Here is a 27,920-nt window from a genome sequence, read left to right as displayed (position 1 = left end):
CTTACTCCCATCCCCATTCCCCCATCCCCATCCCTATTCCCTCATTCCCATCCCCACCCCCATTCCCCCATTCATTTCCATCCCCATTCTGCCATTCCCCCATCCCCATTCCCCCACTGTCCCGTCCCCCCCACAGCCCCATTTTCCATCTCTTTCCAGGAAGGGCTGACCACCAGGAATAAGGAGGCAGCAACAGCAGCGTGGAACCCCACAAACTCCCTCTGTGGTCCCCACAACCCAATGCCTGCTGTGCTGCCTCTTGCTGAGCCCCCCCTGCCCCCCACCCTCACCTGAGCCCTGGCACTGTGCTGCAGCCCTGCCCAGCCTGCATCACCTCGCCCCGCTCACGGGGCCCACTGCAAGGCAAGTGGTTTGGGGGGGTCCTGCTGGGGGGGTCTGGGGGAAACTGAGTCACAGGAGGGCCAGGCAGGGGGGCTCGGCGCCCCATTGGGAAGCTTGGCACCAGCATGCAGCCATCCAGCCCTCCTGGGGTCTGGCTTTGAGGGAGCCCCCAGGGAATTTTGTGCATGCCTCAGTTTCCCCACGGGGAAGTGATGATGCCTGAGCTGGGGGGGTGGGGGGGCGGCCCTATCCTTCCATCACTTACTGGGGGGTGATTTAAAGCCCTGATGGTGATGCGGGACTGCAGTGCCGGGGGTTTGTGTGCATTTCGTGCCCCTCATCCCATCAGAAGCTGCACGGTCCCCCCTGCCCCAAGGCAGCCCACGACCCCAGGAGCTGCGGTGTGAAGCAGTCAGTGTCATGTCCCCCCCTCTCCCCCTCCCCCCCCCGAGCTCTGGGAGGGGCTGAGTGGCCGGGTTTGGCCTCAGGCTGTCCCCGCCGCACCCTGCAGCGCTCGCTTCCCGTTCCTGCCTGCTGCCATGAATTATTTGTGTGGCCGCAGCTCCCGGATGAGGCCGGTACGGGGCGAGCTGCGGGCACACATCCTCCATCCCCGTGCTGGTATATAGGGCAGCTCTGCTCCGTGTGTGTGTGTGTGGGAGGGTGGGAAGCAGCTCGCGTGCGTCGCAGGGTGGGAGTCGGCGGCACCGGCCTCTATTTCTGGCACTCAGCTCCTTGGGGGGCGTTGGGAAAGTCACCACGGTCGATCCCCCCCCCCCCTTGGGGATGCTTGCTGCCACCCCAGTTCCATGATGCTGGTGCTCTGCAGGCTGCTGGGACCCCTCTGTTCCCATTTATTAGGGGGTGACACGAGGCTGCTGTCCCCTCCCTGCTGCTTGGTGGCTTTGGTTGTGCCGAGGGGCTGCGTCCCCCCCCCATCTCACCGTGTTCCCCCAGGCAGAATTCACACTGTGCCATGGACTCCATGTTCGAGGACGACATCAGCATCCTGACACCAGAGGCTTTGGGGCCGGATGAAGACTGGCTGGACAGCCCCAACACTGACCTCTCGGGGGAGATGTGCTCCGCGTCCCATTTCGCCCTCATCACTGCATACGATGACATCAAGAACCGCCTGAGTGGGCTGGAGAGGGAGAACTCCACGCTCAAACGGCGCCTGAAGATGTATGAGGTCAAGGTGAGAGCTTCGGGGTGGGGCTGGGGAGGGGAGTCTCAGGGCTGGGGTCCCACTGATGCTCTGTGCAGTGCCCGCTGCTCGGTGAGTTTGGTGAGGAGCACATCTTCTCCATCTATGAAGCCAAGGAGACGTCGCTGCTCAAGAGTGAGAAGGCATCGCTGCAGCAGCAGCTCAACCAGTTCCAGCACGAGGTGGGTGCAGGGGGGGGGTGTGGGGGTACTGGGAGCTTTGGAGGTTCCTTGGATGGGTGTTGAGCCCCCTGCCCTGTCCTGCAGCTGGAGAAGAGCAAGGAGCGCGAGGAGCAGCTGGATGAGATGATCCAGGCCTATGAGAAGCTGTGTGTGGAGAAGGCAGACCTGGAGTCAGAGCTGGGCGAGATGGTGGGCACCGTGGGGATGGCACAGTGGGGATGGCACCGTGGGGTTGGCACCTTGGGGTTGGCACCGTGGGGATGGCACAGTGGGGCTTCAGGGTCCCCTTCCCCAGCTGGACAAATCCATTCCTGTCCCAGCGAGCTGTGTTGGCCATTGGTGACACTGCTGTGGCTTGGGGTGGGCTGCAGTGACACAGGACTGGGGGCTGTTGGGGTGTCCATGTGGTTGTGGGGCTGTGTTGGGGTTTTTATCCCTGCTGTGCCCAGCGGTGCTCCCAGCTGCGTGTCCCCACTGTAGCACCCTGCGCTTGGTGCAGGGCAAACCCCACAGTGCTGCCCTGCCCTAAGGACAGCATCCCATCTCCAGCTGATGTGGGTCAGGATGAAGCAGGGGGCAGTGGGGCTCACCCCTGTGTCCCCCCCCCTCACAGCGGGCGCTGGTGGAGACGCACCTGAGCCGCATCCGGAGCCTGGAGCAGCAGCTGCGGCAGCGTGAGACCAACCCTTTCCCTGGGGTCGGTCCACTGCCTGGCCAGGAGGTGCCTTTTCTCTCCCTGCACCCCAACCCTGGCCTCAGCCACGGTGAGCTGCCCCCCCCATCCTCTCCTTCAGCATCATTCTGTGCCTTTGGGGCTGAGAAATGCTCCGTGCCCGCAGTGCTGGAGCGCCCCGGGGGGTGGCCGAGCCGTGGGCTGGAGGCTGAGCTGGAGGCAGCACGGCAGGATGCCCAGCGTGCACAGCACCGTGAGGAGCACCTCAAGGCTGAGTGTGAGCGGCTGCAGCTGGAGCTGAAGCACCTGCAGGACAGCCGCCAGCAGGTAGGGACTGATGGGCTGCAGCCCCCCGGAGGGTCAGGGGGGAGTGGGAGCTCACGGTGCACCCCATCCCATCTCCATCCCATCTCCAGGAGCAGTCAGAGCGGGACATGGCCTGGGTGAAGAAAATGGGCGATGACCAGTAAGTGTCTGCAGGGTGCTGGGGTGGGATGGATGGGATGGAATGGAATGGGATGAGATGATGGGATGGGATGGGATGGATGGGATGCAATGGGATGGGATGGAATATGATGGGATGAGATGGGATGGAATGGATGGGATGCAATGGGATGGGATGGAATATAATGGGATGAGATGTTGGGATGGGATGGGATGGGATGGGATGGGATGGGATGGGATGGGATGGGATGATGGGCTGCACTGTGATGGGATAGATGGGGTGGGATGGGATGAGATGGGGGCACAATGATGGGATGTAATGGGATGAGACACGATGATGGGATGTAATGGGATGGATAGGATGGGATGCCATGCGATGGAATGGGATGCAGTGGGATGGGACAGAAGGGATGGGATGAGCTGTGATGCAATGAGATGAGCTGTGATGCAATGGGATGAGCTGTGATGCAATGGGATGAGCTGTGGTGCAATGGGATGCAATGTTTGGGATGAGTTGCAGTGCAATGGAATGTGATGCAGTGGGATGGGATGCAGTGGGATGGGATGGATGGGATGGGGACTCAAGGGATGCCCTGTGGGGCACCGCTCCACCGTGGACACCTTCTGCCCCATCACCTCCCTGGGGGCAGGGCTGGGGGTGCTGCCCCTCCTCCCTTTTTCCCCCTCCTCTTTAGGGGCTCTGTGCCGTGCGGGGAGCGGGCACTGCCCGCAGAGGGCGCTGCTGCCGCGCAGCACCGCACAGCACCGCACCGCGCGGAGCCCCATCAGCGCCCCACGCGTGTCAGCCCCGGCTGCGCTCTCCCTGCGCCGTCTCGGGGGGAGGCTTTGCTCCCGTCCCCCCCCAGGCTGTGACGGATTCGGCCGCACCTCACATTGCATCTCCCTGGGCTCGTGGGGCTGCGCGGAGCTGTGGACAGATCGGAGCTGACGTTCAGGGCGCGGGGTGGGAAGGTGCCGTATTTCCCCCCCCCCCTCCTTTTTCTCACCCCGACGGATGCTTTTGCTGTTTCTGCTCTCCGATCTGCACTGAGTTCTCCACCTCCCCCCCCCTCGAACACCCCCAGGCCTTCCCCATTCATTCACTTCAGGTTTGCAAAGCTCAGCCCCACTGCGGACCCCCCGCACACAGCCCCCCTCCAACAGCTCCACGCTCCATTTATCAGCCGTTCTCTGCTCGGGATGGGGAAACTGAGGCACCTCCAACCCCGCACCCCACACCAACCCCATCTCCCAGGGCAGAGCCCCTTCCCCAGAGCTGCGTTTTGTCCTCCCCGGAGCCTTCTTTTCTTGTAAATAAGGCCCTTTTTGGTAACTGCCCCTTTCCACTTTTCAGCGCTCAGGTTGCGCTCTCTGTGCCTTCCATCTCCGGGTGACTTCTCTTTCTTTCTTTCTCCAGATGAGTCAGCCTGCCTCTGTAGTGCAGCCTCAAGGGCAGCAGGGTTGGGGTTTGACTCACATTCCCCCCCCTTGGCACTGCTGCCTTTTGTTGTGGGGGCGATGGCCGCTGCCCCACCTGCTCCTTTTTGGGGCTGAAAGGCTTTTTGTGCCAATTCCCAGCGCGGCGCTGCGAAGCTCTGTGCCTGCACTGCTGTGGATGGGGAGTGCTGATGGCTTTTTCCTTTTTTCCCTGGGTTTTACTCATTTTTTGCCCCTCATTGGCTGTTCCCACAAAGGTTTCTGTCTCGGTTGGGGTTGCAGGATCCCGATGCACAGAGCAGCACTGGGGGGAGAGGAAGGGTTGTCATAGGGTCTGTCCTGGTTGAGATCTCCAGCAGTGGCAATGCTGCAAACCATGGGTATGTCCTGCCCTCCTGTGCCACTTTTCAGTGGGATTTTGTGGTTTGTAAGGGGATTTTGTGGCTTGTAGTGCATCTCAAGGAATCCAGCCCATGGTTCCCTTGGTGCACAGGGTCATGGTGGCACCTCAGGGACATCCCCAGTCCCTCTGTTTTGCTGTGCCCTCATGCACCACCCCATCTCACCCCCTGCACACGGCACAGGGAGCACCCCCAGCCTGGTAGGCATTGGGATGATGCAGGAATGTGAGCCCCAAGGAGCAGCTCCCAGTTCTAGAGGGGGGGGAGAGGCAGAAGTCGCATGCCCGTGCCCCCCCCCCCCCTTCAGTCCTTTGCATGCTCTCCCCCTGCCCACCCTCTGCCCACACGCAGATAGCAGATAAGCTGTGGTTTGTGCTTTCATTTAAGGACTGGCTCTTGTTTACTGGGTGCGGGGTCACTTCTCCCCCCTAATGCAGCCACAAGTCCCACATTGAGGACAGCCCCCCCCCCCCGCAACAAGCTTATTGCTTGGGCAGGGGGCTGTACCCCACTCCTGCTGCAGCACTGGGGGGAGGGAGGGGGCTTCAGGGAGGAGCCCCCACTGCTGGTGCTGGTGCTGGGGGGGCCCTGTGGTTGGGCACGATGTGATGTGATTGACATCTCCTTGCGTGTCGACTGCAGTGTGGGGGGAAGCAACACGGGCAGCTCCCTCTGCAGCCCCTGTTCCTTTGGAGTTGGGGGGCCTTGGGCTGTGCCCCACGGGACCCCCAGATTTCCTCTGGAGGTGAACCAAGGGGGGAAGCTTCACCCCAGAAATAGGTGTTGGTTTTGTTTTGAACAAGCTGTGCCTCCCCCCCATAAATTGGGCACTTATACCAAGGGGGAGCAATGGTGCATCAATCCCTGCCCCCCCGGCGGAGCACAGCCACCCCATGCCATCCCTCTGTGCTCCCACCGCTGTCTCCATCCCTCCCCAGGCTGTGCCATTGCTTTGGGCTCACAAGAGACCCAGAGGTGACCGGGGTGGGGGGGGAGGAGGAGGAGAAGGGGGCACTTTGGTGCTGCCAGGAGCCCCGCAGGATCCTGGCACAGCAGCGGTGCTCCCCGACACTTTCGGGGCTGTGGGCGGCTGAGTTTTCAGCAGCTGTTTTGTTCTCACGTCTTATCTGCAGTTACGTATCAAATGCCACATTTTATCCTGAAACAGCGATTTTTTTTTTTCTTCTTCTTTTTTTTCAGGGGGGGGGGGGAGGTGGGGGGGAAGGAGGAAGGAAAGCTTACACCAACCCTCTCCAAAAACTCCTGGCTCCTGGAGGGACCCGCTGTGCCGCGCGCTGCCCCCACCCCATCACATTGCCTGCTGTGGGGTCGGTGTGGGGCTGGGGGGCTGCTCCTCACCCTGCTCCCCCCCCCCCCCCCAGCCCCGCTCTGTGTGCTCCTCCGCCCCAACGTTGTGGTTTTCACGCTTCCTCCCTGTGCTGCAGAGGCTCTGGGGTGGCCCCGGGGTGCTCCGCTCGGCCAAAATCCGGCAGTGGGGCATCAGCTGCCCCCCCTCCCCTTTTCCCACCCCCCCCCCCCAACCCCGCTATGGGGTGCGGTGCAGTGTGGGGCTCTGTGGGTTGCAGCTCGTGGTGCGGGCACTGATGGATCTCAGTGTGTTGTGAGGGGGAAACTGAGGCACGGGCTGACCCTGAAGGATGGAGCTGTGCTCCTTGGGGAGCACACAGAGCCCACGGGGTGTGGGGGGATGTGGGGCTCACAGCTGGTGGTGCTGAATGAAGTGTGAGTGAGGTGGGGTGGGAAATGTCCTGCATGGTCCCCCCAGTGACACCCAGCAGAGCCATGGGGGCCACTGGGGACGTGAGTGACATGGGGACCCAGTGGGGCAGCTGGGGAGCTCTTCTTGTCCTTTTCGTACTGCCTTTTTCCTTTTCCATTTCCTTTTCCTTTCTCTTACTCCTTTCCTTTCCTTTTCCTTTTCCTTTCTCTTACTCCTTTCCTTTCCTTTTCCTTTTCCTTTCTCTTACTCCTTTCCTTTCCTTTTCCTTTCTCTTACTCCTTTCTTTTCCTTTTCCCTTCCCTTCCCTTCCCTTCCCTTCCCTTCCCTTCCCTTCCCTTCCCTTCCCTTCCCTTCCCTTCCCTTCCCTTCCCTTCCCTTCCCTTCCCTTCCCTTCCCTTCCCTTCCCTTCCCTTCCCTTCCCTTTCCCCTTGCTTTCCTTTCCCCTTCCAATTCACTTCCTTTCCCCTTTCCTTTCCTATTTACTTTCCCATTTCCTTTTCCCTTTCCTTTTCTCTTCCCCTCCCCTTCCTCTCCCCTTCCAATTCACTTCCTTTCCTCTCCCCTTCCTCTCCCCTTCCTCTCCCCTTCCTCTTTCCCTTCTTCTTCCTTTCTATTCCCCCTTCTTTCCCTCTTTCCCCCCTCTCTCTTTCCCCCACGACAACCTCACAGTCCAGCAGCACGGGGCAGCCCTGTCGGCTGCAGTTACGCACAGCAGCTCCCGGTCCCTGCGGTGTCACAGCAGCTCACGTCACCTTGCTGGGCTCACAGAGCCTGACAGCCCCGCGGGTACCACAGGAGATGGGTTCTCCCTTCACATCACCACAGAGAATCTGTTTTTTTTTTTTAACAGCGACGCCCAATTTGAGGAAGATCTGATGATTTTGGCAGGGCCTTTGGAAAGCTGTTGGGAAGTGCCGTGTCCGTGCTCCTGCTTCTCCCACCACCTGGGGCAGCAATGCATGGCCATAACTTTTCCCTTTTGAGTGCAAAAGTCCAAGTTTGGGGGAGTTTGGGCACGCCTAGTGCAAGGAGGGCCATGCATTGCCCTGTGTGACGCTCTGTCCTTGGCACAGGGTGAACCTGGCACTGGCCTACACGGAGCTGACAGAGGAGCTGTGCCGCCTGCGGAACCTCAGCTCCCTGCAGAGCCAGATCCTCCGTGCACTGCTGCAGGAGAAGAGCCTCAACGGTGGTAAGGAGGGGGGCAGCCTGGGGTGATGGGGCTGTAAGAAACAGAGAGTGCTGGCTGCCCTCATCCTGAGGTTGGTGCAGAGCTCCTGCATGCATCCGTCCCATCAGCATCCCTCCTGTGAGTGCCCATCCTGTAAGCATCCATCCTACGAGCCCCACTCTTTGGGACTGCCATCCTATGGGCATCCATCCCGAGGGGAATCCCTCCTGCTGGGGCTCATCCTATGAGCATCTCTCCTCGGGAATGCCATCCTATGGGCATCCATCCTGTGGGCATCGCTCCATCCCATCCCCATCCATCCCAGGTGTGTCCCTCCTGGAAGTGCCGTCCCATGGGCCACCCTCCTGCCAGCTCCCCCCAGTACACACAGGAGGAACGCTGCCCACCTAACGGGGGTATTTCCTGTGCCCCTTCCCTCTTTCTCCCCGCAGGTCAGCGCCATTCTCCTCTGTCTCAGTGCCATTCCCCAGCCCAGCAGCGCCGCTCGCCCGCCCCGCAGTGCCCCTCGCCCGCTCCCGGCCGCCCTCCAGCCCCTCAATGCCAATCCCCAGCTCTGCAGCGGCGCTCACCGGCCCCTCAGTGCCAATCTCCAGCCCAGCAGCGCCGTTCACCCGCCCCAGGACCCTGCCAGTCTCCGGCCCAGCAGCGCCGTTCGCCCGTGCCCCCCTCCAGCCCCTCGCCCGCCCCGCAGCGCCGTTCCCCGGCCCCACCTCCGTGCCCATCCCCGGCGTCGGCGTCGCCGCACCGCCTGCCCGGCGAGAGGATGGAGCTGGGCTACGCCAAACCTTCCAGCCGCCACATCAAGGCCGGTTTCCAGGGCCGTCGCAGCTACTCGGAGGTGACCAACGTGGCCCCGTACCAGCAGAGCCGCGCGCTCTGGCTGCAGCCCGAAGCCTCCACGCTTCCCAAGCACCGGCCCTATGGTGAGGTGTACCTGGGGGGGGCGGGGGCACCGCTGAGCGCCCGGGAGCCCTTCGAGGAGCACCTGCGCTTTGAAAAGCAGTCATCAGATGAGGAGGACTGGGCGGACCCCGGACCTCCCAGCCCCGAGGCCGGGGCCGTGCGCTGTGCGTCCTTCTGTGCCGGATTCCCCATCCCTGACCGGACGGCTGCTGCCTATGCCAGGGCTGAGCACGCCCAGTCCTGGCCCTCTATCAATGTAAGCGGGACCCCCACCCACCCCCTGGGGCGCTGTGTGATGGGTGGAGGGGGGGTGGGGGGTCAGGGACCCCCGAACTTGCAGCATGCCTCAGTTTCTCCTGTGGGTCCCCTACCTGTGCCATGCAAGGGAGAGGGAATGGGGGGTGATGGGGACAAGGGATGATGGGGACAAGGGATGATGGGGACAAGGGATGATGGGGATGGGGGATGATGGGGATGGGGGATGATGGGGATGGGGGATGATGGGGATGGGGAATGATGGGGATGGGGATGATGGTTGAGGGAACTGGGATTGTTTAGCTTGGAGAAGAGAAAGCTCTGTGTCCTCACTGTGTCCTTCCAGTACTTGAAGGGAGCATATAAACAAGAGGGGGAACAGCTGTTTATGAGGGTGGATAGTGATAGGACAAGGGGGAATGGTTTTAAACTGGAGGACAGGTTTAGGTTAGATATTAGGAGGAAGTTTTTCACCCAGAGGGTGGTGAGGCACTGGAACAGGTTGCCCAAGGAGGCTGTGGATGCCCCATCCCTGCAGGCATTCAAGGCCAGGCTGGATGTGGCTCTGGGCAGCCTGGGCTGCTGGTTGGTGACCCTGCACATAGCAGGGGGTTGAAACTAGATGATCATTGTGGTCCTTTTCAACCCAGGCCATTCTATGATTCTATGATTCTATGATGGGGACAGGGGATGATGGGGACAGGGGATGATGGGGATGGGGGATGATGGGGATGGGGGCTCGGCCCTGCAGGGTGGGTGGGCTCAGAGCAGCCCCTGTGCCCACAGCTGCTGCTGGAGACGGTGGACTCGGAGATCCGGAGCTGCCCACTGTGCCAGCTGGCTTTCCCCATCGGTTACCCGGACGATGCTTTGATAAAGCACATCGATTCGCACCTGGAGAACAGCAAGATCTGAGGCTGCCCCCCACCCACGGGCTGCCCCCTCCCCAGACTTTGGATGCTGCATGAGAACTGGCGGAGCAGCACGGCTCCGAATTACCTCCAGGTGTGCAGCAGCTGTGGAAGGACAGAGCCCAGGGGAGCCACGTGCCCCCCTGTGTGTAGGTGGGTTTCCCCGCTCGCCCCCTCCCTGCATCCCAGGCACATTTGGATGCTTCACCTGGGATGCTCAGGGCTGGGGCCGGGGACCCCCCCCTCCCCGCACTGTCGGGTTTCTCTGCTTGATCTCAGGGAGGATTTGAGGGACCGGGTCCTGGATCCGGCCCCCAGACAGCAGTGAGGAGAGGGCTGCCCTCCCTGGGCTCCTGGGGTCACAGTTGGTTCGGGGTGCGGGGGGGGGTGGGGGGCAGCTGCTTATTCTCGCTCCCCCACCTCTTCCAACCAGTTCAAGCACCTTTCTGATCTTTTACAATGAAAAGCATCCCCCCACCACCACCACCCGCCACTTCTCCCTTCTCCCCACAACGATGCTGCTGAGAAACAAAACCCGTATGGCCGCGGCGCAGCATGGCCGTCCCGCAGCGCTGCACCGAGCCCCGCAGCCATCGGCCCCCCCCCCCCGGCCCCCACCCCATACACCCACGTTCGATCTACCTCAACTCCTCCGTGTGACCCCCGATGCCGGGAGGGGGCACATGGCACCGTTTCCCTCCCCCCCCCTCCCAACCTCTGCCCCATGCTGCATGTCCCCCTGTGCCGCACGCACCACCCCAGGGCACCCGGAGGGGCCGCGCGCTGCGCAGTGCCACCGACCCCAATAAAACCCACACACTGCCGGGTGCCACTGCTGTCCCCTTCTCTTCTCGTTCCCCACCTTGGAAAGGGGATGGGATGCAGTGTCCCCGCGGGGTGCAGTTGGAGGTGAGCGGGTTTGGGGTGCCCCGTTGTGCGTAACCTACAAAGGCGGCCCCGTTCCCAGCGAGGCGGTGATGTTTCAGGTTTAGTGCTGGGGCGGGCGAGAAGAAATAGGACAATGACAAAGAAACCCCAAACCGCCACCGCCAGCCCCAGGGTGATGGCACAGCCAAACCCCAGCACTGCAGGGCCAAGCGACGTTGGGTTGCTGCCTTTTGGAAGGTCCCAATGCAGGGAGTGGGGCTGTGGGGGGCTTGCCCCAAATCGGAGAGCTATGAGTGTGTTGTGGAGCCCCCACAACTGTGGGGGGCTGTTCACTGTGCTGAGCATCACTGAGGTTTTTTTTGAGGGTGGGGGGCACCCAGCAGGACCCCAGAGTGAGCTCTGCCCCATTCCCATGCTGTGGGATGGGCGGAGGGGTGAGGAAACTGCCTGCACACTCTGTGTGTGGGGGCAGAGCGCAGAGGAAGCGGTGAGGTGTGGGGTGGGGGTACGGGGGGGGGGTGATCCCCATAGCACAGCATTGGGGTGACAGATGGGTTCGCACCTCCTTGGCATCTCCAGCACCGCCACTTCTCCCTCTGTGTGTTTCTGTAGGGCCTACAGTAACCCTGTGTGCACAGAGGGTTAGGGAGATCCCTGGGTTGGGGGGAGGAGTGAGAAGAGGGGGGGGGGGTGTTCAACCAACTTGGTACCCTGCAGAGTTGTGCAAACAGAGCCAAGCTGCCCCAAATTCGCCTTTTTTGGGGGGGCAAACCGTGCCCGGCAGCGGAACGCATCTCTGTGATGAGTTCTTCATCCCCTCCCCGGGAGGTGCAGCGTACAGCGGGGATGGGGGGGGTAAAGGAGGGGGGTGGGGGGGAGAACCGGCTCTGCTCCCCACCGCCCGGGGCCGTGCGCGGAGCCGCGGCGATGGTGTGAAGCAGATACGGCTGTGGGAGCGCAGCAGCTGCGCGGTGTTATCGCCGCCGATCTCTGCTGCTGCTGCTGCTTTGGAGGTGCTGGGGGAGGAGGGGGGCAAAGCACCGGGATCCGGGGTTCAGGGAGCAGGATGGGATGCGGGGAAGGGTGTGTGTGTGTGGGGGGGGGGGTCCCCAAAAAGAAGATGGAAGCTGGAAGGGGTGAGGGCTGATCCCTGCACGACGGGCACGTTTGGTATCTGGGAGCTGATCGTCAGCGCAGTGCCCAAAGCTCCATCCTCACTGCTCGATGCTGGGGCGGGGGGGGGGGGGAGATCTGGGAGCACAGGGGATGCCCCCCCCCCCCCCACACACACACCCCGTTCTCTCTTTTTGTGAAATCACGTGATAAATCCCCAGCGGCGGCGGTGCCATCGCCGTTACTCATCCCATGGCCGCGTCCCCGGGGGCGGCTGCTGACTCAGCTGTGAGCCTGGGGGGGGGGGGGGGGAGGAGGTTGGGGACCCCCGCCCCATAACGATGCTGCACCCCATCCCGAGCACCCACAGCTCCGAACACCTGGAGTGCAGCGTGTGAGACCCCCGGCGAGACCCTCCTTCACCCCACCCATCCCATGCCTCAGTTTCCCCACCCGATTTGGGCACAGATCCACCATGGGCTCCCATTCCCCAGCAGTGTCCTTCAGCCCCAGATGTGCCCCCCCTGCTACCCACCCACATCCCCCAGCACTGCACCGTCCCCATTGGGACACCCCACAGGTATGCGTGGCCCCATGCCATGTCCTGTGCCCCCCACCCCGTGCCCCCCCCCCCACCTCCACCCCCTCCACCCCACGGTGGGTCACAGCTCTGCGTTTCCTATGAAACAACTTTATTTTCCCATCAAAAACCCCCTCTTATTTTGGGCTGGCTGAAAGGTTTCTTTTTCCAGCAGGCTTTCGGGTTGTTTTTTTTTTTTTTCTTTTTCTTTTGCTCAGTGTTTCTATTGCTAAGGGGAAAAAAGAAGCAGCCCTCGCTGCTTCGGTTTCCAATCCCTCCTGCCAGGGGCTGTGGCACCTGGGTCCTCATAGCCATAGGGGACCATTGGGACTATTGGGAACCATTGGGACCATAGGGGCAGCTGGGAATATTGGGATCATTGGGGCCATCGGGGACCATTGGGACCATGGGGGCATTGGGACCACGGGGACAGTTGAGGCCACTGGGGCTACTGGGGACCATTTGGGATCAAAGGGGCCACGGGGGCCATAGGGATCACTGGGGCCATGGGGACCATAGGGTCTGGCTCCATGCGGGCAGCACAGCACTGACAGCCACAGAGGGGATTCTCTGATGTCTACCAAGGACTGAGCTGTCACTTTGCCACCTCCATTCAACCCTTCTGTCAAATTTGTCCCCAAGATGAAGGGCTCCATGCGCTCACGGGGTTGGTGCCCACGCCGGTCCCCAAAACGCCCTGAACTCCCCCTACTCACCACAGGGGCTGCAGCAGCAGCCAGGACTGGGACCCCACTCCCCTCCTCTGGGTTTATAGGAAATGGCTCTGCGAGGAAGCGCCCGGTGCTCCCTCCTGGTGAGCGTTTCTTTCCAGCCGTGGGCGCCGAAAGGCCCCTCTGTGCCGCGGATCCGGTGTGAGTCAAAGCCGGAGCCCTGGGGTTTAACCACAAGCCCCAGAGCTGCTGTGTCACGGGGGAGCACCACCAGAGGCGTTTATAAGAAATGGGGGGGCTGCCCGGCTGGGGGACGGGGACAGGGGATGGGACAGTGCCCGCTGCGGGGGCTCTGCCCACGTCCTTCGTCCCACGGCAAAAGGAACTCTTTGGCCCCATGGTGAAGCTGAAGTGTGGGCACGGCTCCCCGTCCCCATCTCCTGCAAAGCAGCGGGGCTGCCGGCCATCAGCTCAGCTCCTTCTGGGTTTGCTGGGTGCCCACATCCCCCTGCGGTGCCCGATGTGGGACCAATGCTCACCCCCCCCACATTGTGCCCATGCGGATCCCCAGCTGCACGGCCACGTGTTCCCCTGCAGCTGCTGCCCGGTGCCAGCTCTCTGCATGCCCCAGGTGTGCCAGCAGCTGCCCGACCCACAGCTGTTCCTCCTGGAGAGGCAGCGACTCCCATGTGCCTCACCTTCCCACCCCCGTAGCCTGGGGGGGGTCCGCATTGGTTGCCCCTGGGATCTCCATCCTGCACGCTTGGCACGGGGACGAGGTGACATCCCCACAACACTGCCACCTCGGAGCCCTTCATCACCCCACACCGAGATCAGCTCCTCAGCACCCCTCCACTCTGGGTACCCCTCCCATTTCCCACCCCAACGACCTCAGATGACGGGGGGGGGGGGGGGGAGAGAAGGAGGGGGGACGGGGGGGACAGCTCGGCTGCCATGTGCCCAGCGCCGTCATCGATGCCGAGGAGAGACAAGTGCCACCGGACCCCCGGGGGTCGGCAGCCGCCCGGCCCAACGCAGGGCAGCGATGGTGCTGCGGGGCGGTGACGGAGCCAACACGCCGTGACAAGGCCTCGCACCCCCCCGCCACGTCCAGCGCCTCGCCAGCGCCCGCCGGGGGGGACTTCACGGCTGTCACAGCTGATCTGTGTCCAGGGCAGCGTCTGCCGGCTCCATAAGTGGGGTTAAATTCGGGGTCACCCGGATTGAGTCTGGGGGGGGCGGTTGGAAGTCACTCCCCCCCCCTCATCCCCACTGTGTCTGGGTACCCCCCATCCCCGCTTGTCAGCAGGGTGGGAGGTGGGGGTGATGCGATGCTCCTCGTGATGGAGGGAGGAATGGCATCCATCGCTCCCCACATGGGGACAGCGCAGTGACGGCCCCGCGGCCGCTCATCCCCAGAGGTGGCACAGAGCTCTTTCTGTGACCGAGGGGACGCAGAGGACGTGGTGGCCATCACCACGTTGGCCTCCAGCCCCAAACCCATCACTGCCGGCGCTGGGAGGACACCAACCACCCGCACTGCCAGCATCAACTCCCCGTGACCCTGCGGGATGAGTGCTGCTGACACCGTCACCACGCAGCCACCCCAGGCGGACCTCAGCCCTGCGTGCCAGGAGCGCGCGGAGATGCTCAGCATCCCCAAAGCATGCACCGAAACGGGGACTTTTGGGCTGAGAAAGTGGCATTCTGGGGCAAACCCACAGCGGAAACATCTACCCATATCCGAGGCTGAGCCCTGGGTTGGGGCAAGGGGGATTTGGGGTGGGGGTTTCGGGGCCGTCCCCACCCCGTTGCACCACGCAGGCCTCGGGCAGATGCTGTTAACTGGCAGCTGAAATTAACCCGGCTGCTCTCCTTCCCCCTGACCTATTTTTAACATTTGATTGGATTCTCTTCCCGCGCGCGGCCCCCGGTGAGGCCGCAGTGTCAGCCCCGCGTCACATCAGTGCAGCCGTGCTGGGCGTCATTTGTCACTTTGCATTTCCCAAAGGCTCAGCAGCGGGTTGCAGGGCCGTGCCGTGCCGTGCCGTGCCCAGCTGTCGGTGCCGCCATCCCGGCCCTTTCCTGTGCTCCAGGTGCTGCGCGGGAGGGACCCCGCGGGGGCTGGGACACCCGAGCGCAGTCCCCATCCCTGAGCTGCCGGCGTTGACACCTCCACTTCCGCCCCTCGGGGCCCTGATGGGTATTTTTAACGCCCGGCTTCTCCGTTTGGCACGCGGAGAGTCCCCCCCCTGCACCACCCGGGTGGGGTGGACACCATGGGGATGTGCTGGGAGATGAGGGTGGGATGTGTGGGATGGGAGATGGGGGTGGGGTGGGACCAGATGGGGTAGGATGAGACCTTGATGGGGTGGGAGGCTGTGAGTGAGGGTTGAGATGGATGGCATGGCATGGGAAGACATGAGATGGCATGGGAATGGGATGGGATGGGATGGGATTGCATGGCATGGCATGGGATAGGATGGGATGGGATGGGATTGCATGGCATGGCATGGGAAGACATGAGATGGCATGGGAATGGGATGGGATGGGATGGGATGGGATGGCATGGCATGGCATGGCATGGCATGGCATGGCATGGCATGGCATGGCATGGCATGGCATGGGATAGGATGGGATGGGATGGGATTGCATGGCATGGCATGGGAAGACATGAGATGGCATGGGATTGCATGGCATGGCATGGGATAGGATGGGATGGGATGGGATGGGATTGCATGGCATGGCATGGCATGGCATGGCATGGGATGGCATGAGGTGGCATGGGATGAGATGGGGCCCAACAGGAAAGGATGGGACACAGTTGGGTGGGATGGGATGGTAACCAATGGGGCAAAATGGGAACCATGGGATGGGATGGGATGAGATGGATGAGATGGCATGGGAGCCCATGAGACACACAGGGTGGGGTGGGACCCAAAAGGAAAGGTTGGGATCCAATAAGATGGGATGGGATGAGACCCAACAGGGCAGGATGGGAGCTCACAGGTTGGGATGGGATCAGATGGGACCCAGTGGGTCAGTCTGGGACCCAGCAGGGTAGAACAGCACCCTGCAGGATGGCACGTGAAGGAGCAGCACCGACCCTCTGGAGCTCACCATGAACATCACTTCTCCAGGGCTCCGGCAACCACAGCCCCACTCTGGGTGGGGTCCAAACCTCGGTGTCCCCACATCACCCGTGCCACCAATCCCTGCAGCCACAGCCCCACCGCCGGCTCCATGACCGCGCTCTGCCCGGTCCAGCCGTGCCGTGGAAGCGAACGCACGCGGCTGCTCCGTCGCATCCCCAGGCTGCCCCCCATCCCCGCGCTGTCAGGAGCTTCACGCTGGGCCCCCCCCCGCGCGGTCAGCGCTCATCACGCCCCGGTGAAGATGAAGGGCCGGGGGCTGCGCCCCGAGACCCCCACGTCACCGTCACGTTAAGCTGGACGGACAGGGGCTGAGGCCCCCGAGCGCTCCGGAGGGAACCGCGGCTTTTCAGGGCTGATCTGAATCCTGTGAAGCAAATCGGGTCCTACAGGAATCGGGCGAGGGGTCAGAGGGAGGCGGGGGGGGCTGAAACGGACTCCCCCGGCCCAGCGGGGGGGCTGGCACTGATGGGGGGGGGGGGTAGAGCCTGCACACACCCGTCCTCGTGTGCACACACACACACACACACATGCGCACAGCAGCACCTCTGAGCTTCCGTGGACACACACAGCCCTTTGCACACCCATGCAGACACACCACTCTTTGCACACGCGGACCTCGTGCACGCTCACGCACACATCGGCCTCTCCGTGCACGCTCGTTGCCCTTTGCTCACCCTCGCCCGCACACGGCTCTTTGCACACCCACCACCCTTTGCACATCTGTGCACGCGCTGACCTCTTGCACGCCCTCGTGCATGGCAGCCTCTTGCACACCCAACAAACACCCCAGCCCTTTGCGCACCTGCACACACACGCGCAGCACTATGCACACCCATGCACACAACACCTGCTTGCACACTCACGCACACTGTCACCTTGCACACACCCCAGCCCTGTGCTCCCCCCTGCATGGGGCACCCGCACACAGCAACTCCTGCACAGGGCTGGGGACAAATCCCACGGGGGTGGTGAGGAGGAGGAGGAGGAAGAGGAAGAAGCAGAGCTGAACCATGGTTGGACTCCCAGGGGAGGTGGGCAGCAGTGTGGGTGCACTGTGAGCCCCACAGCCACAGGCTGGGACTGCGCAGGGGTTAAAGGAGAGGGTGAACACCAGGAGGGTTTTGGATGGCACCGAGCTATGTTAATGACTTTTCTTCCTGTTCCTCTCCTTTTACACCGAGGGCAGCTCGGTAACCAGAGCCTGCTTCCTTCCCTGAGATTAAGGAGCCGTCTGCTCTTGTCGTCTCCCCCCCCCCCCACTGCCCCCAGAGCGGCTGCTACTGCTCACACAGCACCCATGGGTGCTGAGCATCCCCTCCTCCCAGCCAGGATCCGTCCCAATGGATGGAAACCCCTCCAAGGGTTGCTCCGGAGAAGCCCTACAATGCCGTGTTGTCCCCGTGCCCCCCAACAACACCCCAGATTTCAGGGCACAGAGGTGGCACACAGCTGTGACCAGGATGTGCCACGGTGGGGTGGAGACCCCCAGTCAGCTCCCAGCCGTGCATCATCCCCATGGGGGTGAACACCCCCCCACCACCACCACCTGTGCCTCAGTTTCCCCCATCTGGTGGAACTCATAGGACACAATGCTGCTTTGTGCTGCAAGAATGGCACCAGTGCCACCCCCAAAACAGGACCTGGGCCTGGGTACAGCTTGAGCCAGCACTGGGGGGGAGGTTGGTAACCAAGGGGGGGGTCCAGCATCGCTGCTCTGCCCCCCAGGACCTGGTAATGAGGTCCCAGCAGCTGCCTGTCCCAGCCTCACCTCGCTGCAGTTTGCATGGAGCCCTGGGCACCGCGCTGCCTTCGAGCAGCAGCGAGATGCAAATCCCTCCGGGGTGGGGGGAGTATTTTTGTTTTTCCCTGTGACCAAATTTAGCCCCTGCAGGCGCCTGATGAGTTTGTGTTGGTTTTAATAATGAAAAGAGGAACAATGAGATCGACTAAAAAAATAACCCCCCGAGTTTCCCCTCGGTCCCCTGCGTGCAAATTCCTGGAGGAAAAGCAAAACCTGCTCTGCACAGCCCCAACCAGCAGCCTGAGCTGGGGGCTGGTCTGGGGGGAGGGACAGAGGGACAGCATGGCATGAGGACAGCATGGTATGGGGACAGTGGGACATGGGGACAGCGGGACTGGGGACAGCGGGACATGGGGACAGTGGGACATGGGGACAGCGGGACATGGGGACAGTGGGACATAGGGACAGCTGTCCTTCCAGCGCCTGCTGCCCGCAGGAGAAACTGAGGCGCAATGGTGGAAGGGGAGATTTGTCCCCAGAGGGTCCCAGGTCTCCTGCCCTCCACTCATGGGGAGGTTGGGACCCAAATCCTCCCAGCCCACATTGCACAGGCAACACACAGCAGAGGACATCGGGCTGAGGACGCCCTGGTGACAGCCAGGATGGCTCCCAACTCTGCTCCCCTTCCTGACCCCGTATGCGTCCCCACCCCCCCCCGTGCAGGGACACCGCTGGCACCGTCACCCTGCTGTGTGTCCCAGGGAGGGCAGCTCCCAACCCGGTGTCACTTTACCATCAGGGGGGGACTGAAGGACGGGACACGCTGGGGACAGAGCTGTGTCCCCAAGGCCGTGCTCCTTCACCCTGCTGTGACCCCATAGAGGTGACACGGCCGCTCCATGGGGCTGATCCCACAGCAGGGGGTGCTGAGGATTTATCCTTGCTGGTGGTGGTGCAAAGGGAGTGAATTAGCAGATGGTGACGTCAGGGGACACATGTGCTGCAGCACTTTGTGCCCCCCCCCTCTCCCTCGTTAATGAAGCACTCCTCCCCACACCCCCCCACCCCACACACTCCATCCATGCCCCTCAGCCTTTATTTTTTCCTTCCTCTAAATGCTTTCTGGAATTTTCCCTCTTTTCCCTTCTTGTTCTCAATGGGGAACCCATTGCTCCGGGAGGGGGCACAGCTGTGCCCCTACAGCCGGGGGTGCTCATGGTGAGGTGTGGGGGGGGGGTTGGGGGGCAGCTGCTGTGCTTGTGCTCTGCCCTGCGTGCACACAAAGCAATGCTCCCCCCCGGCAGCTGCTGCATGCCCCCACCCCATCCTGCTCCCCCTGTGGGTTAGGAGCTGGTGGGGAGTCAGAAAGATGTGGGGGGGGAGGGAGGAAGGGGGGAAGCATAGAGATGTGAGCTCGGGGACCACAGTGAGCAGTGAAAGCCATCCCCAGTGGCTGCTCAGCTGTCTGATGGGCAACACACAACCCCCAGTGAGACCCCCCCCCAGGTCCTCCACCAGAGGTGGCAGTGCCAGGACAGGGGGTCCCCTCCAGCTGCCCCCATGGCCCCCACCCCACGCATCCTTCTCTCTCCATTTCCTCCTGCCCTGAGGATAATAGCTGAGGCCTTTCATGGGGGAACCAGACCCATCCCGTTCCCCGTCCCTATCCCCATTCCCATCCTCATCCCATCCCAATCCTTGGGCTGTGGTTTGGAGGATTTAGAGGCAGGTGAGGTAGCGTGCATCCCTCCTTGTGTCATCCCTGAGCCCAGCCCCCTCCTCCCCCCTCCCCACAATGAGACCCCAGACCCCCAAACTGCAAACAGCCAGGCCAATGTTGGGGTCAAACTTCCCCCAGCGTGGGTCAGGAGTGGTGCGTGTGGGGCGTCCCCCACCCTCCTGCGGCACTGCCCCACAGGGAATGGAAAGTATTGACCAGTGCTGAGCTGGGGAGCAGCCAAGGGAAGTGGCCCCCCCGGGGCAGAACGCCTTCGTGATGGCGGCGGGGACACGGGGACTTCTCCAGGACGGGTCAAGGGCGGGCAGTGGGGAGGCCTGAACGTGGGGTGGGCACGGGAAGGGGCAGAGAGTGGGTAGAACATGGGGTGGGCTGCCGGGTGGATCCGGGGAGGGGGGGCTGGGAATTTAGGGGTTCTGTCCTGGGGGGCGGTTATGAGCGCACGGTGTTGGGTTTTCCCTCTGCCCAGCGCTATGGGAGGGATGGAGATGGGGTCGATGGAGGTGGGAGAGCTGTGGGGTCACAAAGCAAACACGAGGGGGGGTCCCTGAGCCACCCCTGGGCCGTGTCCGTGGTGACACCGGGGGTCGGGGAAAGCCCGGCTAATTAACGCTTTAATTAATGCTGCAGGAAGGGAGGGCTGAGGGCGCGATGCCCGGCTCAGCATCCGCATCCCCTCCCTCTCCCACGGTCTCGCGTGTCCCGGTCCCACCCCCACGGCCCCGCCCCGCGCGTGTCCCCCCCCCCACACACACAAACACCCAATCGCCCCCCCCTCGGTGGGAGCTGCGGGGCGGGGCGGGGCGCGGGGCGGGCGGGGCTCCCGGAGCGGAGCCGCTCCGTTGGATAAGAGGCGCGGGGCGGCGGGGATGGGGCAGGTGCGCTGAGTGCGGCGGCGGTACCGGCAGCAGCGGGACAGGGCGGGCGGCCGGCGCCCTCCCTCCCCCCCACCCACCCCCCCCCCCTTCCCCGCGCCCCCGACACCCCCCTCCCCATTCTCCCCTTCCGACGGCACTTTTAGGGGCTTTCCGGCCGTTCGGGTTTTTTTTTTCTTTCCATCCCCTCGGAAGGGGCTCGGAGCCCCCGGGATCATGGAGGGGGCGGCGGGCGCGGAGCGCGGCGGGCGCCGTTGAACCGGAGCCGGTCGCGGCGCACCGGAGCCCCATGAGCGGCTGAGCGGGGCCGGGCGCCCACCGCCCGTCCATGGGCGCGCTGGAGCCGCTCAGCGGACCCCCCCGCGCCGCCCTCCCCATGCTGAGCGGCGCCTCTAAAGAGCCCCCCCGGGAGCCCCCCGCTTATTACAGCGAAGCGGGGGCTCCGGAGCTCGGCTCCCCCCCGCTGCCCTACGGAGCTCCCGCAGTAGCGGGCGGCCGCTTCCTGGGGCCGTGCCCGAGCTACCGAGCCCCGCCGCCCGCTCCGACCGCGGGGAGCGCTTATGGGGCGGCGGCGGCGGCGGTGGGAGAGGGCTATGCGGGCGCGGAGCTGTACGAGGGGCCGTACGGTCCCGGAGGAACACCGGCGCTGTGTCCCCGAGCCGGACCGCTGTGCGCGCTGCCCGGATACCGAGCGGCCGGGAAGGTGCAGGTGATGCTCAACAATTTCCCGCTGTGGGCCAAATTTCACAAACATCAGACCGAGATGATCATCACCAAACAGGGCAGGTGAGCTCAGCGACGGAGGGTCGGGATGTACCGGGAGTGGGGGGGTGGGAGGTGCAGCGGGTGGGGGGGGATCGGGCAGTGTGTGAGGGGCTGCTGTGTTTCCCCTCGTCCAGGAAGCCGAAGTGTGAAAGCAGAGATCCCCGAGCTTTGTGCAAAGGGGAGAAATGGGGTTTATAGGGGGGGATTGAGCAGGCTGAGCCCCCTCCTCTGCACACACACGAAAACACTCTGTGTCACTTTTTGGGCGAGCAGAAGATTGTTGCAAAGAGAAATGGGACGGAGTGCCACCAAGGTGGGGTTGGGGGGATGTTGTTGAGGTGCTGTGTGTGGGTGGGTCCGGACCCCCCATCCCATCCCTCGTGGTGCCCAAAAGTTCACGGCGGTTGTTCCAATGCTGGCAGTGTTGGTCCTGCCCTGACCCATGGGATCTGGAGTTCAGTGCTGCAACAAGTTGTGAGAGTGCAATGCCTGTGGGGCTGGGGGCTGCCAACGGCCCATCCGCCCTATGAGCACAGTGGGTGGGTGGCAGCCCCCTGGCAAGGAAATGCTGCTCCCTGTGCCCCTGCACTCCTTTAGGGAGGAGGCACAAGCCGGCTGCCCCCACGTGCTGGAGGTGTGGGTGCATTTCAGCCCTGCCAAAAGCAAGCGCTGCTGTCCCCTATGTGTCCCTGAAGTGGGGGGCTCAGTTCGCTGCCCCCAGCCAGCACAGCCGCATCCCCACCCCCTGCTGCAGCTGCTGTCCCCCCCTGGGGCTCTCTCTACTCTCAGCCCCTTTCCCTGGGTGAGCACTGGGGCCGCTGGCAGCGCCCTTCTGCCGTCCCCCCCTCTCCCTTCCCTCGGCCGAGACAGACGGTGTCACTTTGATGCTGAGACCAACCTGCTTAATGTGTTGGAAGTCTAAACGCGTTAGGGCCGCTTGGTTTGCCACGCTCGTTCCCAGGCCTTTCCCCCCCCAACCCCCCACTGGGCTCGGGGCCGTTCAGCAGCCGACTGTCACTGCTGACGATGGGGGGACACATCCAACCCCTGTGGGCAGGGGATTGTCAGGTGCTTGGGGACGTTTCTTGCCTGCTGTTTCTCATGTCCTGGAGGGACTTGCTGAGCTTTGCCCCAGTGCTCTCCTCCTGTGCCCTCCAAGAGCTGTGGGTGGTGGGGCAGAGCCCATCCCTGCTGTGTTGCAGCAGCTGCAAACCTGGTGCTGGGGGTCCGGCGCTCGTCCCGGCTCTGCCAACAGATCCCAGCCTGGAACTGGGAGCTCTGGGGACTCTTCCTTCAGTTCCATCCCTTCTGCTGGCCTTGCAGAAGAGCTGGGGTCTGGGGGATGTGTGCTCTGTGCTGGGGGGGTGAACCCAGCCCCGGGGGAGATGTCAAACCCAGAGGCAGCACACATCCGTTTCCCCAGACCCTGAGCTGCTTTTGCAAAAATCTCTGTGCAAGGCCTGGCTGCAGCGCTGCTCAAACAGGAAAAACCCCAAAGCAGGGGCACGGGGGGGAGAGGTGTGCACTGAGGGTCCTCCCTGGGGGGGCTCTTGTCTAGGGCAGGGGATTTGGGGAAGAGTAGAGCCCACACCCCTCCTCACTGCCATCCTTGGGCGCAGCCGCCCGCATCCCCATGGGTGGGAACTGGGGATGGGTGGTGACCCCAACATTGGTAGAAGTAACTCCCCACAAAAGGAGGTTCTGCCCAACGCTCCCTCCTGCCCGCTCTGTCCTGCACTCCTCCCTGGTGGAAAAATGCCCTCTGGAGCTCATGGGGGGAGTCTGTGCCTGCAGGATTTCTGTGGAAAACCCCCAGGTTTTTTTGCCATCCCCACGCAGGCACCCACTGGAGCGTGGGGCCTGGGGAATTCCAGGGGCTGTTTTGGGGCTGGCTGCACCTTTGGGGGACGCAGAGGTTGTTGTTGAGTTTGGGGATGGGAGGGTTGACGTTGCCTTTGTGGGAATGGCTTTGTGCTGGGGGCACACGGTGGGGATTGGAGATGCATTTTGGAGGGGTGAGGCTCTGTGCGCCCTGCAGGGACCGAGTTGTGCTCGGGAACATGATGGCAGTTTTGCATTTGGTGTGCGACGTGCCTTGAATTTAGGGGAGCACGGGGCTGGTTTCCCTTCCTAGAGGGGTTCTTGGGTGGGTTTGCCCAAGCTCCAGCTGCTATTGCCATGCAGGTGGGCTGCAGGATGAGGTGGGTCGGCTGTGCCACGGTGCAGCTGCGTGCTGGGGGCTGGGATGGGGGCTGTGCTGCTCTCCCACCCCAGTGTGGTTCTTGTGGCCGCTCGCTGGGGCACATTGGGTGGCTGTGGGGTGGCTCAGGAAGCTGGCAGCCCCCACAGCTCAGGCTCAGCAGAGGGGGCACATGGGGGCTGTTGGTGCATTTCCCTTCTACCTGGAATCACCTCGTGCCCCCCTGTCACCCCTCCATGTCCCCCTTCCCATGCATCCTCCTTACATCTATCCCCATCCCCTAGATGTGCAAATCCAGCCCTGACTCTGATGCCAGTGGGGCTGCTTGAGTTGAGGGCTTCATATTGAGACCCCTTGGGGGTACCTGGGGGCTGTGACCCCCTCCGGAGCTCCAGGACTGCAGCCACCAGCAGCACTGGGGGGCACATCAGGTTGTGCCCCTCCACGGCACCTCCCAAACCACAGAGTTCAGATCTGGGGGAGCCGAGTCCTGCAGCCCCCAGAGCACAGAGCCCAAAAATAAACCCGTGCTATGCGTGGTTTCGGGTCCTGCCGCCGCCCTCTGGTGCCCCGGCCAAGCCCTGTGGTTTGCACCACGGCAGCGTTTGAAATCTAAATCTCTCTTTGCTCTTCTCCCACCAGCGCCAGCGAGCAAAGTGCAAAAACCAGAAAAATGCTCTTTTCTTCTCTTCCTTCCCCGCTCTTCGCAGCAACTTTTGGGGGTTGGGGGGGGGGAGGGTTGGTGTGACAGCCGGTGCTGCTGCACACATGGGGGGGCAGGACGGGAGGGGGGGGGGGTTCTCCAGGGCAGGGCTGTGTGCTGGGGGGAGGTGCTGGGCAGCGCAGCCCCCACTGCCGCCTTTTGATGCGGTTGGGATTTTTATCGGGGCTGGGAGCTCCATCTCCTCGGAGCGGCCGCTGCTCGCACGTTCGGGGTGAAACCCCGCTGGGTGTGCGTGGTGGAAGGGGCCCGGGGCCAACACGTGGGGATGGGGTGGGGGCTCGGCCCTTTGTACAGACCCCAACACCACCACCACCCCCCGGAGCTGCCAGGCACGGGGCCTCCCCAGGCTTTCGGGGGGGAGCACATGTGCGGCCCCGCGCCTCGCGCTGCTTTCTTTTTCTTTTCCTCTCTCTCTCGCAAAGGCAATTTTGAGTCAGCAGCGCCCGGTGCGCGCTCTTTCCATTGCTCCTCTCCGCTGCCCGAGCGGCGCTTCCTGCCGCTCTGAGCCCCGACGTGCATCGCTCCCGGTTCCAGAGAACCCCCCGGTCCTGTGCTGCGGGCCGGAATGGGGTCCCGCAATGCTGGGGGAGGGGGGGGATCCCCGTGCCCATTTCCCCTCTTGCCGTGGGGCAGCGCTGGGCTTTGGGGGCCCTTTCGGAGAAGAGCCAGCCTTTGCTTTATGAGAAATGCTGGCACTTCGAGGAAACTGTGGGGGAGGGGGACAAGCTTGGCTCTACGCACCCCTGTGCCCCTGCTGGGCAGCAGCGCAGCCCGAGGAGCGGGGAGAGGGCAAGGTGCAAAGCTGCAAGGTGACCCCCCTCCTCCCCCTCCACGTTGCCCCTCGTGTTTGTTATTGCTGGAGGGGTACGGGGTTGCTGGGTGCTGCCTGTGTGCCCCCCCCCCCCCCGGGTTGGGGGGGTCGGTCCTGCCCCACACTGTGGGTGACGCTGCTGCAGGTGGTGGGGTTGGAGCAGGGGATGCCTTCCAGCTCTGTCCTCTGAACGCTGAAACTCCAGCGGGTGCCAAACTGCCCCTTTGAAGAGCCGAACTCTAGGAGTGTGTGTGTGGGGGGGGGAGGAAGGCAAGCACAGTGCCCCCAGTCAGGGATAGAGATCCCACTGTGACCCCAACCCCATGAAGGTTGGGAACGGAGGGGCTGAGCTCCCACCTGGGGGCACTGGGGTCCCACCTGGAGGCGTTGGGGTGTGCGCATGGAGTATTGCCTTGGGAGGAAGGGGGGGGGGCAGGTGCAGCCCCACTCACAGGGTGTCCCCCCCCCCACCCCCCGGCCATCCCATCCCGTCCCCTTCCTGCCCTTGGCGCAGGCTGGCGCCCGGCCTGAAATAGCAGCGGTGTTGGTTTCCGAACCGGAAGGTGCCTGGGGAGGGGGAGGAAGATGCCGGGGTTTGGGGGGGGGACACAATCTGCCCCGCAGAGCAGCCCCCAGCTGCCGGGGTCACTCAGCACCACAGGGCACCCACCGGGCATGGTGGAGAGGGGGGGGGGGAGGATGGCAGCTTCATCCCTGCAGGCAGCGCCGGGCCCTGCAGCCACACGCTGTGGGTGTCACAGGGCTGGGCTGGGGGTAACGCTCTGTGTGTCCCCACCCCCCTCCCCTCCCTCCAGGCGCATGTTCCCGTTCCTCAGCTTCAACCTGTCAGGACTCAACCCTGTGGCCCATTACAGTGTGTGCGTGGATGTCGTGTTGGTGGACCAGCACCATTGGCGTTACCAGGGCGGCAAGTGGGTGCAGTGTGGCAAGGCTGAGGGCAGCATGCCAGGTACGGGCTGACCTCCCCCCTCCCCAACAAACACACATCCCAAATCCCCATGGGGGGCAGAGCTTCGGGTGACCCCTGCATGCTGACCACCCCCATTGCAGGGAACCGCCTCTATCTGCACCCCGACTCGCCCAACACCGGCGCGCATTGGATGCGCCAGGAGGTTTCCTTTGGGAAGCTGAAGCTCACCAACAACAAGGGCGCATCCAACAACGTCGGGCAGGTAAGGACAACCCGGATCCCTTTCATTTCCCCCCCCCCAAACCCACGGTGCTGTGTCACACCGACCCTGAAAGCCCACTGCCCACAGATGATCGTGCTGCAGTCGTTGCATAAGTACCAACCACGGCTGCATGTGACGGAGGTGAAGGAGGGGGAGGGCGAAGCTGCGTACCCCTCCCCACATACCCACACCTTCGCCTTCCCTGAGACACAGTTCATTGCTGTCACTGCTTACCAGAACGCCGACGTGAGTACTGGACCCCCCCCTCACCCTGATCTCCAGCATGGGATCCCCCCCACCTCCTCCTCCCCAAACAGCTCCAGCTCCCACTCATCCTCCCCTCCCACACTGGGACCCCATTGGTGCATCCCAGCATCATCCCAGGGGTCTAAGCATCATGGAAACCCCAGTGGCAGCCCCCTCCCCCTTCTAATGCCCATAATTGCAGCACACCCTGTGTGCCCTCAGCATCCCTGTTCAATGCCCCCCCAGCATCACATCCATCACCCCAGCATCCCCAGCTCTCCCCACACTTCAAGCCCCATGGGACCTGGGGGGCCATTCTGGATGTACAGGTTGAAGACAAGGGCAGGGGCTGATGCTGGGGAGGGATGCAGGCACTGTGCTGGGAGCACAGCACAGCAGCAGCCTCAGCCCCAGGTATCCCCCTCATCCCTCCCCCCAGATCACTCAGCTGAAGATCGACCACAACCCCTTCGCCAAAGGCTTTCGGGACAACTTTGACTCGTGAGTACCCCCCCCCCATCCTCCCCACAGCCACCATCCCGAGGCCTGGGAGGAAACCCTCCTACACCCACCCACCTTATCCCCCCCCCCCAGGATGTATGGAGCCTCAGAAGGCGACCGCCTGACCCCCTCCCCACCGGATGGCTCCGGCTGCCCCCAGCTGCTGCCGAGCCCCCGCTTTCAGCCCTTCCTGCAGGAGCAGTACCCGCTGCCCCCAGGGCGCTTCTTCAATGGGGAGCGGGGTCCCCCCCTCCCCCTCCCCCCCAAGGACCCCCCCCGATGGTACTTTGCCCCCCAACAGCCGCCCACCACGGCGATGGAGTACAGCGGCTATGAGGGGGGGTACAGCGGGGGCAAGCTGGTGCCCTATGGGGTGAAGCCCTTTGCTCTGCCACCCGCCACCCATCCACCCCTGCCGTATTACCCCGAGGGGCCGGGGGCGTTCGGGGGGCCGGGGGGGACCTGGGGGGGCACGGGGCAGTACGCACACAAGGGCAGCCCCGGGGCCCTGGGCTGGTACCGGGAGCCTCGTGAGGAGAAAGGCAAGGAGGAGGGCTGGCCCCCCGAGCCCCCTGCCGTCAAGCCGGGTGATGCCGCCGAGCCGGGGCTGTACGAGGGGGGGTGCAAGCGGCGCCGTGTGTCCCCCTACCCCTCCAGCACTGAAAGCTCACCCCCCGCCCGCAACGGGGACCTCTACGACAAGGAGCCGGGCACCGACAGCGGCTACTACGGCTTCTATGGGAACTGAGTTGCGGGGGGGGGGGGGGGGTTCGGACCCCCCCATCTCAAGCACCCCCAGGAAGGGTTGGGTATCTCAGCCACCCCCTGGGGCTGGAGCTGAGCCCAGTGCAGGGTATCCCTGCCCCCTCCCTCCCCTATTGAACACCCATATCCTGGGCAGAGGGGGTGGGGCTGTAGCCGGACAATCAGCCCCTGGAGCCCCCCCCCCGGTGGGGCCATGGGGGTGAGAGGGGTGGGGCTGAGGGAGGGAAGGGAGGGGGTGTTTTTTGTTGTTCTCGGTGGTTATGGGG

At 63.3% G+C, this 27,920-nt stretch overlaps 2 protein-coding genes across 5 annotated transcripts; both read left to right on the top strand.

Annotated features, from left to right (window-relative positions):
* The first annotated feature begins 226 nt into the window (after nucleotides 1-226).
* TBKBP1 (TBK1 binding protein 1) lies at nucleotides 227-10,516 on the top strand. 4 transcript variants are annotated; one of them, XM_090125337.1, is made up of 10 exons: nucleotides 239-367; nucleotides 1,304-1,540; nucleotides 1,609-1,731; nucleotides 1,816-1,920; nucleotides 2,345-2,495; nucleotides 2,571-2,731; nucleotides 2,821-2,870; nucleotides 7,501-7,619; nucleotides 8,051-8,778; nucleotides 9,564-10,516. In XM_090125337.1, the coding sequence occupies exons 2-10, from the start codon at nucleotides 1,319-1,321 to the stop codon at nucleotides 9,690-9,692; spliced, it is 1,788 nt and encodes a 595-aa protein (XP_089981463.1). In that variant the 5' UTR covers nucleotides 239-367; nucleotides 1,304-1,318; the 3' UTR covers nucleotides 9,693-10,516. The 4 variants fall into 4 exon arrangements, with proteins under 4 accessions (XP_089981462.1, XP_089981463.1, XP_089981461.1 ...); XM_090125336.1 differs by having other exon boundaries at nucleotides 227-363; nucleotides 2,345-2,731; XM_090125335.1 differs by having other exon boundaries at nucleotides 2,345-2,731.
* A 10,040-nt stretch (nucleotides 10,517-20,556) lies between these two features.
* Nucleotides 20,557-27,917, top strand: TBX21 (T-box transcription factor 21). Its single transcript, XM_031600696.2, has 6 exons — nucleotides 20,557-21,235; nucleotides 25,765-25,919; nucleotides 26,021-26,142; nucleotides 26,230-26,388; nucleotides 26,828-26,889; nucleotides 26,983-27,917. Exons 1-6 carry the CDS (start codon nucleotides 20,778-20,780, stop codon nucleotides 27,635-27,637), a joined length of 1,611 nt encoding a protein of 536 aa, XP_031456556.1. The 5' UTR covers nucleotides 20,557-20,777; the 3' UTR covers nucleotides 27,638-27,917.
* The last annotated feature ends 3 nt before the right edge of the window (nucleotides 27,918-27,920 follow it).

This window comes from Phasianus colchicus, chromosome 26, assembly GCF_987193195.1.
Source record: "Phasianus colchicus chromosome 26, bPhaCol1.hap1.1, whole genome shotgun sequence".
NCBI lineage: Eukaryota > Metazoa > Chordata > Aves > Galliformes > Phasianidae > Phasianus > Phasianus colchicus.
This window is presented reverse-complemented; position numbering and strand designations above follow the sequence as displayed.

What these genes read in the sequence shown, in the direction of transcription:
- TBKBP1 (XM_090125336.1), top strand. Translation starts at nt 1,319, where the DNA reads ATGGACTCCATGTTCGAGGACGACATCAGCATCCTGACACCAGAGGCT. An exon ending in TGAAGATGTATGAGGTCAAG is followed by an intron (nt 1,541 to 1,608) that starts GTGAGAGCTTCG and finishes TGCTCTGTGCAG; the next exon opens with TGCCCGCTGCTCGGTGAGTT. An exon ending in GGAGAAGAGCCTCAACGGTG is followed by an intron (nt 7,620 to 8,050) that starts GTAAGGAGGGGG and finishes TTCTCCCCGCAG; the next exon opens with GTCAGCGCCATTCTCCTCTG.
- TBX21 (XM_031600696.2), top strand. Translation starts at nt 20,778, where the DNA reads ATGGGCGCGCTGGAGCCGCTCAGCGGACCCCCCCGCGCCGCCCTCCCC. An exon ending in CTGCTTACCAGAACGCCGAC is followed by an intron (nt 26,389 to 26,827) that starts GTGAGTACTGGA and finishes CCCTCCCCCCAG; the next exon opens with ATCACTCAGCTGAAGATCGA. An exon ending in TTTCGGGACAACTTTGACTC is followed by an intron (nt 26,890 to 26,982) that starts GTGAGTACCCCC and finishes CCCCCCCCCCAG; the next exon opens with GATGTATGGAGCCTCAGAAG.